At 41.8% G+C, this 19,613-nt stretch overlaps 1 protein-coding gene across 7 annotated transcripts; it reads right to left on the bottom strand.

Moving 5' to 3' along the window:
• Nucleotides 1-7,100: 7,100 nt before the first annotated feature.
• On the bottom strand, nucleotides 7,101-19,304 carry CCNA1 (cyclin A1). Of its 7 annotated transcripts, none has more exons than XM_082365584.1 (9): nucleotides 18,942-19,304; nucleotides 17,947-18,135; nucleotides 14,799-15,045; nucleotides 14,487-14,611; nucleotides 13,815-14,038; nucleotides 12,503-12,707; nucleotides 11,432-11,545; nucleotides 10,428-10,561; nucleotides 7,101-10,121 (listed from the first exon to the last, which is right to left on the bottom strand). In XM_082365584.1, the coding sequence occupies exons 2-9, from the start codon at nucleotides 18,109-18,111 to the stop codon at nucleotides 10,070-10,072; spliced, it is 1,266 nt and encodes a 421-aa protein (XP_082221710.1). In that variant the 5' UTR covers nucleotides 18,112-18,135; nucleotides 18,942-19,304; the 3' UTR covers nucleotides 7,101-10,069. The 7 variants fall into 7 exon arrangements, with proteins under 7 accessions (XP_082221710.1, XP_082221712.1, XP_082221708.1 ...); XM_082365586.1 differs by having other exon boundaries at nucleotides 17,947-18,132; XM_082365582.1 differs by lacking the exon at nucleotides 18,942-19,304 and adding an exon at nucleotides 18,623-18,790.
• Nucleotides 19,305-19,613: the final 309 nt, after the last annotated feature.

Here is a 19,613-nt window from a genome sequence, read left to right as displayed (position 1 = left end):
CTTTCAGTTTAAATGACCCCAAATTTCCTTGATCTTCTAGCTAGATAGAGCCTCTCCCTCTGCTGAAGCCCCATAGCATTTTCTCTCTCTGTGCTTCTCTTGTGGCACTTTTAACTTTCCCCATCCTAATTATTTTTATTTGTCAATTCTCTTATCTCTCCTGCTTGACTCTGAATTCCCTGAAAGCAAGGACCATGGATTAGTTTTCCTTCTGTCCCTACACTTGCTTGTGAACTAGGTGCTCAGCCAATATCAGATAAATGAGTGAATGAATGAATGAAACGTGGCAAAGGCAACCTCTTATTGAGTTTCACCACTTATTATGTTGTTATTTAATACTCCTTTAGTGCAACATACTATGTATATTATACAGCTTCATTGTACAGTGTGGCAACCACTAGCCACATGTGGTTATTGAGTGCTTGAAATGTGGTGTAAGTCCGTGCAGGGACTTGTACTCGGCTAGCCATGGTTGCAGACCCCAAATTGCAATTATCTGCTGATTCTGCATAAACTCATCTTTGCTAGAGAAATATCTTGTAGTCTGTTTGTTTCAGGTCAACATGTCTATGGCTACTTTCATACTACATGGCAGAGTTGTATAGAAAGAGATAGTTGAAATAGAGACCATATGGTCTGCAAAGCTTGAAACAGTTACTATCTGGCCCTTAGCAGAAAAAGTTGGCCAATCCCTGGTTTGCACTTAAGAAAGTGATAGAGACAATGTAAATAATCCAGATTAAACTTTTTAAATGTGTCATATTTTCGGTCATTGCATTGTGAATAGTATAAAAAACTGAAGAACTATTCTTCCAGTACTCAAAGTCATTGACAAACAAGTGAGTTCCAACATACATCTTTCTTGTTTTACATAATCTTATTCATTGACTTAAATGAAAATATCTACCAACATTCAGGTAAGAGCTATATCCATTTCTCAACTGCAACTATAGATCGGCCATGGATGCAAGAGTTTGGCAAAAATCAACAAAAGTATTCTATAAGAATCATTTAATCATTTAGCTATATGGGATATAGAGTGAAGAGTATTATATATTCTATTATTATATATTCATAAATTGTGTGCTACATATTCTTTACATTTGTACAATTTATAATATATATATATATATATATATATATATATATATATATATATATATATATATATATATATATATAGGCATCCTCCCTGGGAGCCAGTTGTGAAACATTTAGCACATCACTGGCTAAATTCCTTTCCTCACCTCGTCATGTTCTTACCTCCCCTAGGAAATGAGAAACTCCCAGTTGATCCAGTGAGACGTTGACCATTTCTTCTGTAGCAATATCATCCTGGTATTCTACAATGTACAATGACAGCAACTCAGAGATCTAGGGACAGGATGAGTCTAAAATAAAGATTGGGTCAGGGCTCCTCTGAGAGTTTTTTCCTGAAGACTGGGCTTTAAAACAGCCTATTATTCATACTTTAAACAGCATTTCTGAACTGTACCCTTGGCTTCTCATCAGAGTTTTTGGCTTAGATTATTTTCTCTTGGAATGCTTTTTTTCTTTCCACATTCTCCTTTCTCTAAATTGGCCTGGAATCCTGTCTTTCAGGACTCCTAAAACATAGAACTCTCTCTAGGGATAGTCCCTGTTACAAGAAAAATTAACAAGCCGCAAACAGAATCCTTTGTTCCCAGGGACAGCACACCAAGACTTTGTTGCAGTTTCAGCCTCTTTCGAGATTATGACCTTTATACTCAATCAATCGGAAATTTTGATTAGCACTAATGAGGTAGTCTGCAAGGTAAGACCACTTACATTTCCTCCCCTCCAAGATGTCCAGGCTTAAAATAATTCTCTTTTCTTTGCTAACTTCCTTGCCCCACCCTCCTTCTGCCTCTGAAAGCCTCTCACTCTGTACAACTCCTGGGAGTCTCTCTCTACTTGCTAGATGGGATGCTCCCCGATTCATGAATCACTGAATAAACCCAATTAGATCTTCAAATTTATTTTACTCTCTGTTGAAGTTTTGTGTTCTAACATCTCGCAGGTGACTTAAAGCTTAGACATCTCCTAAACCTGCCTGGTGGAATGCTTCTTCCTTCTTTCGTTAACCTCAATCAAAGTTACATACACTGAGACCGCAGGAGCCATCACTCAAATTAAACCTAGCCTCTGGGCAAACAGTAGGTAAAAGACAACTAAAAGGATTACAAGCACTTCTTGCTCTCAGCCAAGTTTTTCTAACCAGGCAGTGAAAGCAGGACCTGTTCAAGGCCATTCAATGCAGAACTTGGGTGTTAATGCTTTCATCATTTCTTCTTCTGAAGCTGAGGTCGTTAAGGTCACTCACAGAAAATACTATTTTTTTCCTTAAGGCACAGCTAATCCATCATCAGAAACTAAGTGATACTATATTACCATGAAGGCAAATGCATCAAAGCTTTGAATGCATAGGAGACTGTATTCTCTCATTATTTTCTAAAGTGAGGGAAATGTAAGCTGTTTATTTAAAAACTGCTCACTTCACCTGAGCAAATGTGTTTTAGGCACCAATCAATGCTTTTATGTAATCATTTCAAAATTGGAGAGCCAGTTTAAATTACAACTATAATAAAAATTAATACTGTGGCTTTTTTGCAACATTAGGTGTCTGAAAAAAATCATCACTCGACTTTACCATGAGACTGTGTTACCCACTGATTTTAAAACTACCCTGACCATCTCCTGGTTAGCTCAGGCTGTCATTGACTAACAGGTCACAGCCCACCTTTCATCAGCTGACTATGCTCTTACCAAAACAATGTGAAGTCAAATCTGCTTATATTTTCTCAAACCAAGGAAATACAGAGAGTGTAATGTTTTCAATTAAGCAGGGTTGTTATTCTCTTAAGGATAGAAGAGCTTAAAAATAGTTGTACCAATCTAAAGAGCCCTTATTCGTGTATTTCACATATTAAAGTAGCACTAAATATTTTATTACATCCTTTTGGAAGTTTGGAAGTTAAGCAATTACTATGTTTTCCTTCTCATGATGACTTGCAAAAATAGCAAGAACTGTTTTTCCAATACATCGTCCAAAGCGATAAGATTTCTAATATGGAAGGAAAAGATAGATTGATTATGTTTAGTTAATGAATTGCTGCCTTGAAATGCTCCCCTAAGCTTATGAAATTCCTCCTTAAAACTGTTTATTAGAATGGAGCTCCATTTAGTAAATGGCTAATGGTCACGTCATTCAATGCGTTGTATACAATAGCTATTGCTTGACAATGGGTTATGATTATGACTTTTATTATCTCATAGTAAGCATTTTGAATAATTTATTAATATTAATAACACTGATTAAATAAGAAGATGGGCTTGTATATCAAGGCTTTGCTATACAGGATGGAAATTTCTAATTCCAGAAAACAAAGACATATGTACATATACCTCCATATATGCATGTATATCTCTGTATATTTATAGATATGCATTCATATGTATAATCTGCAGTGACTTTGATTTGCTCAAGTATAATTCACTTTTCTTGAATTAGACAAAAAGCCAAAACAACAGCAGCAACAAAGACAATCATAGCCTCCTCCAATTGTTTCACGCTACCTGACATTTTCATCTTCTGGCAGCCCCATTTTCAGTTCCTCCCTCCTTTTTGGCCAGAAATGAAACCTTGACAACATGCCTCATTCCCCTGAAATCTGATTATAAATCTCATCTGTGTGTTTTCTCAGCAGCAGGCAGGAGCTTTATATTGGGTTGCAGAAATCTACACAGCTGGAGCTAAACTGTGATTTTATTCAAACACTGCATGAGAATTGGAGAATTATAGGCGTAGCTAATAAATAGATCTCTAGGAGAAGAGATAAAAGACAAAAGGGGGTCAAACAGAACGAAGAAACACAGGCAGAGGGATACGGTGTGATCTCTGTGGCAAATGTTGTACAGGAGACTGCTTCCTATCAAAATTCGTATCAGGGTGCCATCCTTGAGTTAAGGTTAACAAACATTGACTGTGCTTACTATGTGCTGGCAATGATCTAGCTCTGGTGATACCAAGACAAATGAGACGTGGTCCCAGTCCTGAGGGAGCTTAGAGTCTAGGAGATTTATACACAGTGTGGTGAGCTAGTGATGTACAGAATGCAACTAGGAAGGAGCGGTGGGACATGTGGCCAGAAATGCCATGGGAGAGAGAATGCATCTTGAAGGAGATGAAGCCTGAGCTGCGTCTAAAATCTCTCACGCTGATGCATAATGGGAACACTGCTGGACTTGGAACCAGAAGAAGATGGTTTGAGTCCCAGTTCTAAGGTAATCGCACATTAGCTGTGGGATCTCTGGCAGGAATCACAGTAACTAATGGCTACCGCCTCTTACTGTGTGCAGGCAGCCACTATGCTATAGACGTCAGGTGTATCATCTACCTTGTGGGCGAGACCCAATTATTTTCATTACTGTTTACAGATAAGAAAACTGCATCCCAGAGGCATTAAGTTATTTGCTTGTGGTTAAGGAATGAGTGAAGTGAGTGGGTTTGAGCCACTGCTGTCAACTACCATTGCAGACTTAACTCTAAACTTGCCAAGACTTGGGTTAGTTTTCTGTAAAATGGGGCTAATAATGCCTGTCCTATTTATGCTCGCAAAATCTTGTGAGGATCAAATGAGATGGCGTAGTTGAAAGTGATTTGAAAAGTGTATATACAATAAAAATGCAAGATAGTAATTCTTTTTCCAGCCAGTGTAGCATTGAATTCTCAGGCACTGTCACCCCGTTAACACATGCAGTGGCTAGTCTCTCCAGCCCAGAGCTACAAAAGCTCTGCGTGATAGGTCAGCATGTTTAACGGTCAGAGAATGTACTAATTGCTGATGCCTCCAACCACTGCACACGTATCTGTGGACACAAACCATTCTTGCCTAGATCCTCCGCTCTCACTATTGCAAATACTGTAACACCTGGGGCTCATAGTAGTTACAGGGCGCACCACGAGGTGTTGCTCAAGGAGAAGGCTTGCTGGAGGATTCCATCTGAGGCCTATCCATCCGCCCACCCCCTTAGACCCAAGCGCAGGGCTGCTCCAGGAGAAGGAGCCATGAGAGCTCCTGGATCCTGAGCTTGAGCTTTCCATAGTTTGTGGAGTTCCTTTCTCATTAAGCATCCTAGGTTGAAGTAGGGGGGCAGTCGAGTATATAGTACCATGATACGGCCAGATCTGGGATGCTTGGCTTCTTGAGTTAACGAGAGAGAGGAAGGGAAGGAGGAGGGAAAAGCTTTGAGGGCCTCCCCCCATAAGCAAAGGCCTCACCCATCGTCTTCTTCTGCTACGTGGTTGTGGGATGAACATTTCAGAGCACAGGAATGATCATTATCTAGAGACTAAATGCTGACTTTTCTGTACATTCTCAGAGTTATACTGCCACATAGAGGTCATTAAGTGGTCAAAAGAGAGTGGGAGGGTGGCAGTTGCCTCCGTCTTCAAGTTCAGTGTTTGTTCCAGACGCAGGATGGAGAATCAAATAGAATATTACTTTTTAAAAATCCCACCTTAAATGTATATAAATCTTGGCTCACTGTTTATTTCTAGCAGATATGTAATGATGAGGTCTAGAGTTGACGGCAACTCTTAGAGCAAAGAAGTTGAATGCATTTATCACATCTTGTAGAGTCTAGTCTGCAAACAGACTAAACTCTTACATTTCTGAGTTAGGTGCTGTAGGGCAGTGCCTTTCAAACTTTAGCGTGCATGTGAATCACCTGGGTGTCTTATTAAAATTCAGGTTTAGATTCAGTAAATCCGCGGTGGGATCCAAGGTCGTCCATCTCTAACAGGCTCCCCAGATGCTGCTGCTGTTGCTGACCCATGGACCACACTTTGAGCAGCAAAACAGTAGGGGATGCAAAAATCAATAAAATAGCATTTCTGCTCTTAAGGAGCTGGTATTTTCCCACAAGATGGACTATTCTTATATTCATGCTTAAAAACACCAGTGTGAAACTTCTCAGATTATATTTTTTAAATTGTGGAAAAATATATATAACATAAAATTTACCATCTTAACCACATTTAAGTGTACAGCTCAGTAGTGTTAAGTATATTTATATTGTTGCGCAACCCATCTCTAGAACCTTTTCATCTTGCAGAACTGAAGCTCTATATCTGTTAAACAACAACTCCCCCATTTCCCCTTACCAAGCCCCTGGCAACTCCTATTCTACTTTCTGTTTCTATGAATGTGACGACTCTAGATACTTCACAGAAGCGGAATCATACAGTATTTGTCTTCATGTGATGGGCTTATTTCATAACCTTAGCGTAATATCCTCAAGGTTAATCCGTGTTGTATCATGTGTCAGAGTTTCCTTTCTTTTTAAGGCTGAATAATATTCCATTGTATGTATGTACTACATTTTCTTTATCCATTCATTCAGTATTTGTCAATGGACAGATAATTTTAAGAATCTTTGAATAATTTTCAAAACACAATGCCCGAAGGATTCTCCTATATATAATACTTATATTTACCTTGGGGTCTCAATTCCTCTCAAAAAGCCAGTGCCAAAGGGGTATAAATTTTTAGCATTCTATACTGTCAGACGTTAGTAATCATAACTTTAGTTTCTCCTGAATGTGATAATATAATAGAATCACTAAAAGCCTAAGAACATCTCAGACATTTTTAAGTATTCCAGAAATCCCTCTTGTGTCAATATTTAATATATAGTCAGTCACTATCTTGGTGATTTGCATTAATGGCATTTAACAGCTTACCCCCAGGGGACCCAAGGAAGACAGCTGTTGCTTGCCTGGGTGACCCCTCCTCTGTCTGGGTACCAGGGCAACAGCTATAATATCAATTGCATCTAAGCAGTTAGGAATCTTCCTTAATATAATCTGAAGGATTCTTTAAGTTCAGAACACTGAAATAATTGTATAAGACTATGAAAGAATTATACAAAATTTACTAACAGATAATTTAAACATATCTGTACAAATCAAATTATAAATAACATAGAAATTAAAATATAGATCAGCTTGGGTAAACATTAATCCTTTTTCCCTAGGACAGCGTTTCTGATCCATGTTCTTTGAAACATTAGTGTCCTTTTATTTTTTTTTTAAAGTTTTTTTTTTTTAATTAATTTATTTATTTATATTTGGCTGTGTTGGGTCCTCCTTTCTGTGAGGGCCTTCTTCAGTTTCGGCAAGCGGGGGCCACTCTTCATCGCGGTGCGCGGGCCTCTCACTATCGCGGCCTCTCTTGTTGCGGAGCACAGGCTCCAGACACGCAGGCTCAGTAGTTGTGGCTCACGGGCCCAGTTGCTCCGCGGCATGTGGGATCTTCCCAGACCAGGGCTCGAACCCGTGTGCCCTGCATTAGCAGGCAGATTCTCAACCACTGCACCACCAGCGAAGCCCCCATTAGTGTCCTTTTAAACACTGACAAGTTTGTGTAAAGAACATTTTCTCTAGTCAAGTACATTTGGGAAATACCGTTTATTCCTACCTCTTAGGCTTCTGGGTGAGTCTGGGGCCTCCCCAAAACAGACATCAAGACAGGAGTAGATGTGCAAGAAATTTATTGGGGGAACACACCACCTATGAGATAAAAAGGGGAGGAACTGGAGGAGGAAGGGAGAGCCTTCAGATCATGATGCTGGTCCGACCCCTGTGAAGGAGAGAAGGGAGAAAGGAGGGTTGCATATGAAGAGGCCCTGACTATGGTACGGTGCTAAGAAAGTGTTCAGAAGAGTGTTTAGGAGACTTCTCTTGTGAATCCTCTAAGGCAGATGGAGGAATATGTAAAGACAGCAGAGCCCTGGATGTGCCTCTCAGAACAGCCACTGTGTTCCCCATTCTCATCTAAGACATGCCTTTTGTTTCAAGACCCTAATGACAGTTTTCCTTTATCATCTGGTTTCTTATACTAAAATGAATGTAAGAATTATGAAGAGAGTGAACTTTGTACAATACATGGATACCATATACTCTTACCTCCAATTGCGATTTTTTCCTTTTAAACTCATTTTATCCAAATGTACTTTGAAAAGCTTTATGCTTCCCAGCAATATCACTTTAGATTTGATTAAATTGAGGGCCAGTGATTGCCTATAAAAGGTATAATCCATTCATTCATTCAACAAAATATTATTGAATCTCTAGGATGAAGCCAGATGCTAGGAGGACAGGGATGAAATGTGTGCTCTAGGAGGGGAGACAAGACAAGTAGCAGCCAGTTATCGTGAGAGACATTTACCCTGAGGCTGATGGGGTTGTGAGGCCAAAGACTAGATCTAAAGAATCACCTCGGAGGTTGCCAAGCAGTAAAGGGAAGTGGGAAATATTTAGAGAGAGAGATCAGCGTGTGGGAGGGAGTAAAGGAAGGCGGGACAAGGCGATCAGGGAACTAGAAGGGACTCGACACGGATTAACTAAAGCAGAAGCTGTTAGATCGGAGTGGGCAGGGTCTGGCTCATTCAAGAGCCTGCATGCCCCCTATCTTATCCCGGTGGTGATGCGGCATTGAAGAATTAGACGCAGGAAAGAGATGCCATCAACTTCATTTCAGAAAACCCTGGAAACAGGGAAAAGGAAACTGAAGAGCCATCAGGAGGTTGCTACCGTGAGGGGTGCATATGAGAAATGACGGGAACTAAGCCAAGGCAGTGACAGCCGGAGCACGAGGACAGAGATGGATTCAGGCATCGGGAAAATAACCCCTATTACGTTTTATTTCTGTGAGACAGTCTACTTTGACGTATCATCTCAACGTTCTGCATCTTTCCCAGCCCTTCTCTAGCCCTAAATGTCAGAACTGCCACAGCAAATTATCCACTCCAAACAGATACGTCAATCTTCCCACTTCCCTGGCTCTTGCTTTCAGTGCTCGCCGGGGAGGAAAAGAGAGGAAAAATAAGGCTGAAATGAGATGCTATGCCATTATTTTAAAGGCCTAAATCCACATCATCCCTTTTTTCGAGGCAGAACACACACCGCCAGAAGGCCAGTGTGCCTCCAGGGCCTACCGATCCAGGACTACTAATCTGGAGATTAACAAAATTTCTGTTCAATCCCCAGCAGCACCACTCTCCCTCAAGGCCAAGTCTACTCTTGATTTGCCTACCAATCTTTAAAAGAAAGTTGAAACAGTGTGTTTTTGCTTCAGTTTTCCTCATCTTGTGTACTATGTCAGTGCTGCTGAAAGGAGCCATATATGAATGTGTAGTGAGTTGAACTGTAGGATCGTGAATAATTTGAGTTTGAGCTGCGTTTAGCGTGGATATCTCCCAAGGGACGAATATGAGAGATTAGCTTAATTATTCTGAGGTCCCATCCTCTGGTAAAATTTTCTTTTTCTACCTCTCTGACCATCCTCTAGGGCTAAAATATATGCTTGATGGGTGACTAAATCAAAACTGGACGTTGACATAATGGTATCCCTTTACAAAGTAAGCATCATTTCCCTGACTTAGAATTAAATGTAAATTACCCCTCAGAGTTACCTGACCAATTCAGTCCTCAACCCACTGTCTTTACTGCCTAGGGTCCAGTAGGGAAACTAGAATAGACCGTGCTTGTCTACATCCTTTCACTAATCTGTTTAGGCTTGGAGTTCATCCCTTGCCGATTTATGGAGAGCTACATGAGGAGTAAAAAGACAGGAAGGAAAGAGTCTCAGAGTAGCTATTTACCACACATGAAAGTCTCTGGATTCCTCAGAACACTTCATCTTAATAGCATGCCAGATTTATAAAACCAACACAGAGGCATTCTTGAAATAAAGATGACATTTGTAATACTCTCAACTAAAATTCCAGGCAAGTGTGTCAGCCATGGTAATCAGTAAATAAGCCTAACACGTGGTCAGAAGGCAAGTTGTTTATTCTTTAGGAAGTTTAGACTATATTACAAGCTACCAATGTCTAAGAGAACCTCAATACATTTACATTCTAAAAAATATGTCATCTATATCATAGCAACACTAGTTTGACCCAACCTGCAGAAACCTATAAAAATCAAGACCAATTCTGTTGATCTGGAGATTAAGTTCTGAAAGCGCTTCGGTTCTGAAACTTATCGTAGAGGAAGGACTGCAGGTGGTTCCACGAGAGACACGTGCATGTACCTGAAATGAGACCCAAAGCAAGTTCAGCTCAAGCCAAGGACTTTGGTTTCATAAAATCTCATGTGGGCCACAGAAAACTTTCTAGTAGTTTTAACAGAAGGGAAGGAGCTAGCTGACTAGATGTACTACACGCTGACAAATTATAAATCTAGGCCCCTCCAAACTGATTTTCTTGATTTGACATGAAACCTTACTTTTCCATCCTAGCACCAGATATACAATTTGTTCTATTTTTAATTCTGAAATTACTATCACTCGTTAAAGCTTTAAATAGTGAGCCTAGATAAGAGAATTTCAGGAGCTTACTTTGAAGCCTTGTACTTCTCCCTAATCGCTTGCTGAGGTCGATGGGGTATACCCAGGCACACTTTATGCAGCTCACTCAGGCAAGGCACAATTTCACTTAATGAATAGCCTGTAAACGTAGCAAGGGTTTCTGGCTAATCAAAACAAAAGACAAAAGAAAATTGCATCATATAGCTTTATAAGATATCAGAAATCTGAAATCTTAGTAAGTATCCATGTTCATCTCAAAAGAAACTGTAATCCTTCCCTCAGAGACTTTAGAAATAAGATATTAGGAAAAACAGAGTTCTAAATTTGCTCATATTGTACAATTATAATGCTCAATTTGGGCACAGTTTATTCTCTCATGAGCAGGATTTTTTACTGGCCTCTAAAGAGCCTCTACTTACCTGTACACTTTATTTAAATAGAATATGAATGAGTCTTAGCCAAATTCAGAATAAAAAATAAGAATTCTAGAAAAATAAAAGTAGATGCCCCACTCTTGCAGCACAAGGTGAGCCTTCAGAACCAAATCTTAGGGGCCCATCTCTAATCTTGCCAACCATCACAAGCCAAGAAGCAATGCTAACTGCCCTGTTCCTTTGAAAGCCTGATACAACCTCTGACCATCCTAATTGGACCCAGGTTATTTTACACAGAGGGGAAAAGTCAGCATCTTTTGCCTTGAAGTGGTCAATGCTTACACTACAACAGCCCTCCTTGCATAAAGGTGGGTGTTGAGGTTTCCAGACCTGCTTCCATTCAATGAGCATGCCACCACCATCCCCTTGACTTTCTGCAACCTCTGCTCCCCAGTGAGCTACGCCACTGAGTCCAAGCCATGAAGACTGACCTGCAGTACTCAGCAGCACGTTGTAGTCTGCTGGCAAGGCAACCAGTTCCTTATTAAGCTAACTAACTCTCCTTCATAAGAGGCCAGCCCATTCTAAGCCTTCAGGGTTACTGAGCAGACTTTAGATAGGCCTTGAGGTTCATCTAGAAAGAAGCGACTAGAATCTTACCCAGAAGTGCCTGTTCACAGTATAGTTTGCCAGGCAATAAGCAGCTGCAGCAATCAGTGAAGGAAGGTATTTCAAGAATGGGTCAGCTTCAAGGAGACTCAGTTCTGCTACATACTAAGCACAAGAGAGAAAATCTCATTGGAATTAGGAATTTGACTAAGGTTACAAGCAAACCTAGAAATGTCAAGGGGACAAACTGTCATCTTTGTTCAGTGTGCATCTAGTGATGAGTGCAGAAATAGATGCTCAAAATTATTCACTGGGTTAATAATTGCTATGCCTGTCCATAACCAGAATAACATTTACATTGTAATAAATTGCAAGTAAATTTCAAAATGGATAGGCAAGTATTTGGCCTAACCGTACAGTATACGTGAGGATTATTTATACTAGTAGTGCAGGTTTATGCTGGTCAAGTAGCATTGCTCTGGCCACTGGAGCGGACTAGAGCCTTCATCCAAAGGCAAAAATATGTCCATGTTAAAGCTATTAATTTATCAGGCAAATACATGCAGTTCAGAGGCTAGAACAGTACCAGTGGGAACTTATCAAATTAAAAGAAACATATTGGGAAATTTATAGAGACATCCTTATTACTCTTTGCATAGCATATAAATACCAGATATATTAGATCATTATGGACGGAAACCAAGTTTTCCAAACCAATACTTTAGTGCCTTCAACTAAAGTTCTAGAACTCCAAATGACCAAATAGTGCTTCATTACTTAACAAGTTAGGATGAGATTAGAGCCAAATAGAGCCATATTTATCTTGTTCCCATTCTGTAAACCTAAGAGGTATTGCTTGCATGTGGTCTGTATATAACAAGAGAACAGTTTCCAAGCTTAAATTTTTTCTAAGACCTGGGTGATTAGACAACCCATGTCTGCCAAACACGATTACTAGTAATGTCTCGTAAGCAGAAGTCATGTTCTTAGAATTAGTTCTCTTCCAGTTGCCAAAAAGCTTTTCTGGGCCCAAGGCAAAGAACTGAAAAGGAAGGAAGAACTGAAGGAGGCTGCTTTTTTTATCCAGTTGGCACTGAAGTTCTTGGAAGTCACGTGGCCTACCTTGGCCAGGTTCTCAGTCCTGACACACACCCCTTGCCTCCTTAAGTACTGAAAGAGAAACTGGTTGGTGGTTGGCACTGTCAGGTCAAAAGCCAGGACCTTCAGGAGCAGGTGTTCCATTCTCAGCAGTTGTCGTTTTGTGTAGGTATCATCAGTTATATAGACAAACTCATCTACTTCAGGTGGATATATTTCTTCATATTTCCTACAAAAGGGAAAGAGTTTGGGGAAGTAAAGCTTTGACCCTGTGCTCTCCCTCTTGTGCTGTCACAACCATGCCTGTCACATGGCCCTTGCAGACTTAAGTATCACTTACAAATCACGAAATGGTACAGGTGTGAAAAGAGGAGGAGCTCGTTTCCAGAACAAGAACACGAGTATGACAAGGCTGTGTCGTACTTGCTGCTACGGGATAGTAAAGAAACAATTTCCAACTGGGAATTTTAGGTTTTGGCTTCTGATATGCTGAAAGATTCTGAATGACAGACATGTGGGTAAATTCCTCTTAATTCTATAGACTTCAAATCATCTTGTGGAAAAGAATGTTATGTTGAACACAATGGTAGGAAAAAACTCCTTCAGTCTTGGATTTTTTTGAAAGATCATGTTCAGTTTTCTCTATTGAATTAGCAAAAGATGCTATGTATCTAAGAGATAGATGATGATACAATTTCACTGTTATCAATTCTTTGGTTTTGTTTTTGTTTCTCCTTTCTGTAGGGAAATTTTTGCAAAATTTTAGGCATTAATAAGTATAATGTCTGAGACCAGAAGAATAGAAAGGAAACTACCATTCAGTAGCAGGTCACTTATTTAAAAGAAGATTAGCCGCAACCTAGCCCTTTTCTACACAATTAGATATTGTTATGAATGATTGATAGTAACAGGAACCAGCTAAAATAGTTTATTCACTATAACCAAATAAACTGTGTTATTATGAGTCACTTGCTAGACCATGAAGAAGGGTTTTATATAACCAAAATCTCTTTTAATAGGACATTTACTCATACTAGAATACAGCCAAAAGACTACACCACAAAATAGTTAAATTGGATCCTGAATTTGAGCTGATGGCTGCCTTAGTCATGATATTGAACTTCTTGTTAAGAGGATCTTAAACATCCAAATTGAAGAGTGAACATGTGGTAAGATTCAGATTCTCAGTAAACACTGTAAAAATGATGACATTCTATCAAAGGAGGCATGGATAAGTTTTACTTATCAAGCACTGCATTTCTCCAATAAATGGGAACGGAAATCAAGTGTTTTGACAGGCTGAAGTTTCACATTATTTGAGCTGAAGAACACTTACGAAGCCAGGAGAAGAGCTGCTGTTCCTACAAGCTGCAGTTTCCCTCTCAGAACAGACATGCAGGAAAGAAACCTGTCCAGGAAGTTGACGGCCAGGTAGAGAGTCTCTGCCCGAAAGTTATATTCTTCTCCCACCTCAACCAGCCAGTCTACCAGAATCGTTCGCATGCCTTCTGTGATGTCTGGTTGTTTCCTCATGTAGTGCACTTTGGGCCTGTGTCTTATCTGTTTGGGGAAAGAGTTTTGATATTCAAATAGTTGCTATGTTAGAAAGATTACGCCACAGAACAGTTGCTATTTTTAAAAATCTCATGAGCAAAGGTTAGCAGGAAACTCAGTCAAGAGCCAGATACATCTTTACCATGGTATGGAAGAAAGTGTGAAATTCTGGTTCTGTAATGCAATTAGTTAACAGATGACTTAAAGGAGGGGGGGAAATGGCAATAATCGTTATCCCCAAGAGTGAAATACTTAACATACAAACCCTTTGAGTCAAAGAGAAATAGTCCAAATAACTGCTACTCACCTCACAACTATTATTTTTCATAAATGTTCTCATGTTTAGATGTCACAAGAATGCCATTCACTAGTGGTTATGGCCAAGAGTGTATAACTATCTTAATATGAAGTGTTTGGGGTGCTGGAAATTGAAGGAAAAGTTGGGAAAACTCACTTCAGCTTCTCTAAGGTACTGATGAATTTCTTCAGCATATTCAGTCACATTTATCACATCTGTACCAAAATCTGATGCATCTTCAGACTGGGAGTGGAGAGATGGATCTACCAGCATAGGGGAAACTGCAGGGGGTTCAACATTATCAGGTAAGAACATTTAATTTAAAAACTAGTTCCATCCACTAACCCTCTACAGGCAGTTGTGAAAATAGTTACTACTTCAGGGTGTTCTCTTGCTAGTTATATGCTACTAAATGCTGCAGATGATTACAAAGACAGGGTACCATCAGCCACAGGTGAGTCCCATTACCTGTGTTAAAATCCAGCAGGAAGTGAAGGTCTGACTTGAGTGTGCTGGTGTGTACTTCATAGGCATCCTCAAATGCCATCCCCTCTCGCCCTGTGCAGCTGTCTCTGTCCCCTTGCTCAGGCTCGTCCATGTACATGTCAAATCCTTGCTTGGCTGGCACCTGAACCCTGCTGTCAGACAGCGCTTCCTTTCCAGCTGGAGGGAAGACATTTTCTGACCCAGAGAAACACCTGAGTGTTGTGATCCCCTAGAAAAGGGTTAAGTTTTTTGTTAGAGGCCCCCCCACCCCCGTAGCCCTCATAGGTGCTAAGAACCCATGTGACTCAAACCAGCAGGCTGGAAAGAGGAGAGGAATCTTAAATTGAAATATCTATGTCTGCAATTGAATTTCAGAAAATGAAGCTTCCAAAGGATGACTTTGCCCTTATCCTTGTCTACATTTGACATTTGGGAAAGGAGCTACCTAAAATTTGTCATCTTCCTCACGTATTTATCAAAGGGAACTCAAGATTATAGAAAAAAAGAAAAACTATAGCTCTCCTCCAAAGTGAACTAGGTACCACATGTGGGTGGAAAATTGTATATCAGTTTTTGTGCTTGTAGCATGACAGGCTTTTATACCAACCCAGCAAGGTTCTTGACACACAGTTACTGAGTTCCTATTGTCCTCCTTAAATAGTTAACTTTTAGTCAACAGGCTCCTGTAAAGGTCCCCTTTAAACCTAGTTACTTAGAAACATGATGATTTTAGAAATGCATACTACGCATAAATTCTCCTATAAGATGTAGAACCTTATTATATGACATAATGAGAATAATAAATGAGGTTCTAGACATTTTTAAAATACAGCCAATAGTATTTTCTCAGCAAATTAGATGTGAGGTGGAAGAAAAAGAAGGGTCAAGGATGACGAAGGTTTTGGGGTTGAATAACAGGAAGGATGGATATTCCGTTTACTGAGATGAGGAAGACTTTGGGAAGAGCAGTCTGGGGCCAGGGTTGGTGTTTGGTTTCGTCTAAGTTTGAGATGCCTACTGCATGATCCAAGTGGAGACATCAAGTAGGCAGCTCACCATGTGAGCCTGCAACATAGCTGAGAGGTCCAGACTGGAGATAGAAGGAGGAGTCATCAACAGATAGATGGTATTTAATGCCAGGAGACTTGAAGAGATTGCCAAGGGAGTGCATGCAGATTCAGATCAAATACTAAGCCCTGGCACACTCTAGCTTTTAGATATTGGATGAGGAAGAACCAAGATATTGAGGAGGTGTGGCCAGTGAGCTAGGTGGGAAACCAGGAGAGAGCCGTGTTTTCCAGGCTGAGTGAGAAGAAACTATTTCAAGGAATAAAGAGTGATCAATAGTGTCAAATGCTGCCAATCAGTCACGTAAGGAAAGGATTAAGAATTGAGTCAAAGACAACAAGAGAAGAATTTGAGACAGAGTATTCATTCAACAAACATTTGCATGCTACCCTGGCCAGGCACTATTCTAAACACTGGGAATACAGCAGAAAACCTGATGTCCAAAATCCTCATCCTGATGGAGTTTACAGTAGACAAACTCTCAAGAAACACTGCCATAAATGGGACAGTTGCTGCCAAGAGCTTTGTAGCTGAAAGGTTTTTAAGACTGAAAAAAAAAAAAAAAAATCACAATATATTTACATGCTTCTGGATTTAACCCAGTAGAGAAGAGAAGACTGAGAAAGAAGAGCTGATGGAATGATATCCTTGAAGAGGCAAGAGGGCATCAGGTGTGCTGCACACATGGGGGTTCACATTACATAAGAGCAGGGACACATGGGCCATGAAGCAGGAGGGGGATGGCAGAGTATATGATACATGGGAGCATGTGGAAATTCTCTTCTGGTTGCGTCTATATTTCTAGGAAAATAGGATATAAAGTTATTAGCTGAGAGGAAGGATGGAGATAGAGGCTTTGGAGGATAAAGAGAGACGGGAAAGTATAAAATAGAAGGTTTCTATAAGAAGGTTGTAGAGGAATAGAACCGGGAAATGTAGAGGTAGTGCCTGGCAACATAGAGGTTAGCTAATGGTTATGAATTTAAAGTGAGCATGGGAGTAACTACCAATTCATGAGAGGTTTTAGACTTCAAGTTTAAAGAAGTAAACATCGCTAAGCAAATTAAGTTTGCTAAAACCACCTTTTCTCAGTTTTTTCCAAAGCTTGTAACAGATTACTTTGGGTAATTTTCTCCCATAACCAGATGCCACCAAAACACAGATGCCTTGAACAGTCAGTAGATGAGTCAGTAGATGAGGCTTCTGATCTGGCCTCCGTCATGACTTTTTTTTTGGGGGGGGGGGGCGGGTTCTTAAACCTCTCAAATTTTCTCACCTATACAATGGAAAGAATACCTGCCCACCTATTCCACTGTACTATTGCCAACTTCATTCCACTATAGATGTGCAGTACAGGCTTAAGGCACAGTTATGAGAAGGTTGTCTAATAACATACTTGAGGAATATTTTTTTTAATTTCAAAATTTATTCTTAAGGATCCAAACTCCTCATTCGCATTTTAAGTGTCTGAATTTGTTTACAGTCTGTTAAGGGAGGTACCTATGATCAGTTAAGCACAAGCAACTGATATCAGATGGCCCATGATCCATTTGCCTAACTGTCCTTTGTCCTGAGGAGAAGCCGACTTTTGAAGCATGCATTTGGAAGTAATCTAGTATAGCCGGATCCAATCCTGATTCTAACACCATCACCAATGAGCTTAACAAAGGTTATCCAGGATGCTTCAGGCACAGCCTAGATCAATCTGAATACCACTCCAATGTGGAAGATCCCCAGTTCCATAGTTTATTTTGGGGCATTCACATTCCCTTTTAGCCCAGAACTTAACTGACTTTACATATACTTGACCTAAACAGTATGTGTTATTTCCTTGATATTGTTAAAATAACAAAGAAAATTATTCATGTTTCTAGTTGGAAAAGGGACCTGACAATGTGATCTTTAAAAAAAAAAAAAAAAAGTCAATGTCCCTATAGTCCAGATTCCATGGCTGAATACTCAAGAAGAGTTTGGAGGTAAAATTTCAAGAGAAACCCACCTCCCACCAAGACATGAGAGCCCTTCTCAACGAGTAGCCTTCCCGGCTCTTCTCAGGCATTACCTGGCCACAGGTCCTCCTGTACTGCCCATTCTCAGTTAGCACCCCTAGTACTGTTCTTTGTGGCGGATCCTGGCCAAGCTGGGCTCTGGTTATCATCTGACAGGCATCAGGACCTCGGGACACTGGAGCCAGCACTACTCCGCTCTTGGAGCTGCTGAGATGCATAGCCTCAGTCTCCACAGGCTACTGCTAGCAAGGAAGGAGAAACAGACAAGCCGGTTAGTCAACCTCTTCCACGAGGGGCTCCAGGAATGCAGCGAATCTCCAGAAGAGAAAGCACTGTGAGATATCTTCCCTGCAATTATTAGGGCTGAAAGGGCCTAAGTCACAGTGCAAGCGATCAAAGCTGCTTTGAACCAAAACAGTGATTTGAATCGCTCCAGGCTTTCTTCCAAGATCTGGTTGACGGCTGGAAGGAGAGAGAGAGAGAGACATCTGACAAACCTCCAAGCCGAGACACTAAGCCCCACGTTAATTGGGAGTCCAAACCTACAAGCCCGTGTCTTTCCGGGCTATGATGCTTATCCGTCACCCCACCACCCCGCTGCCTGCAAACAAATGACCCAGGATACATCACTGTGGGAAAGTACGTCCCTTTCCCAAGTGATAAGCAGGGTGCTCTTCCACGGCCCTCCTCCCACAAGACAGAAGGCCCCAAAACCTGCTTGGAACCCACAGCGGGCCTCGCTCTTCACCGTCTTATATCTTTATACATCTGTCTCCAACAATTAGCAAGTGCACACGAACACTGGGAATGAGGAGCCGCCGAAGGGGGCGGGGCGGAAGGAGACCGAGATGTTAATAGATTCCAGTCGGGGCGCCGAAGTCCCAGCTTTGGTGGCCCAGCGCTCAGAGCAATTTACTTTCAAGACCCCCTCCCCGCGTCTGTTAAATCGGCCAATCAGCGGAGCTCCCGGGCCTCGCGGGGGCCGTTTCCATGCCAACCGCAGGGGGCGTGCGCGCTCTGAGGCCGCATCGCTATGGCGTCCCCTCACCTGGCATGCTCCGGGTGGACGCACGCGACCCCTGGGCGTTCAGGGCCTGGTGGGGCCAACCGGCGACGGATCCCGGCTCCTCCTACCCGGACCTGCTCGGGCGTGCCCGGGCGGGCGGTCGCCGTTGGTACCCGCGCCTCTTGTGGCAGATGTCTGGAAGGGAGGAAGGAGGCCCGCCCCGCGATGGCCGGGGTTTGGAAGGGACTGTTTCCTTGAACCTGTTCTCCCAACAGCCGCTAACTCCTCCCGCTAACGTCTTTTCCGCGGCCCACTCCTGAGAACCTTGGCTCGGGAGAGCGACGCAGGGCCCTCGGGGCTGCGCAGGCCGCGGCGCCTTGACGGCGCCCGCCGGAGAGCGCGGCTCGCTCCCTTTCCCCGCTTCACACACCTACACCTCCTCCCAGAGAGAGGCCAAGTAGCAGCGAGTTGGCACCTGGTTTGCTCTGGGGCCCCTTAATTCGTGGTGGCGGCGTGTCCTCGGTCATTTTGGGCCCTTGCGCACCAGAGGCCGCGCCTGGCTGGCCCGGGTTCTGGTGCATGTAACCCGGCAGGGCGGGAGAGGAGATCTGGGGTTTTAGGGTCGCACGTGGTGCTCGCAGTCCCCACGAGAGGTTTTCCCCGACGGGTTCGGCAGCCACAGCGTGAAGCTGGTCCAGGAACGCGGAGATAGTG

The sequence above is a fragment of the Balaenoptera borealis genome (assembly GCF_965194805.1).
Source record: "Balaenoptera borealis genome assembly, chromosome: 18".
In the NCBI taxonomy this organism is placed as follows: domain Eukaryota; kingdom Metazoa; phylum Chordata; class Mammalia; order Artiodactyla; family Balaenopteridae; genus Balaenoptera; species Balaenoptera borealis.
This window is presented reverse-complemented; position numbering and strand designations above follow the sequence as displayed.

Excerpts from the sequence above, each read along its gene's own strand:
- CCNA1 (XM_082365584.1), bottom strand. The coding sequence starts at position 18,111 with ATGCATCTCAGCAGCTCCAAGAGCGGAGTAGTGCTGGCTCCAGTGTCC. Across the intron at positions 12,708-13,814 it reads GCAGCTCTTCTCCTGGCTTC|GAAATATGAAGAAATATATC; the intron begins GTAAGTGTTCTT and ends TCCCTTTTGTAG. Across the intron at positions 10,562-11,431 it reads CTGTGAACAGGCACTTCTGG|CCAGAAACCCTTGCTACGTT; the intron begins GTAAGATTCTAG and ends TGTTTTGATTAG.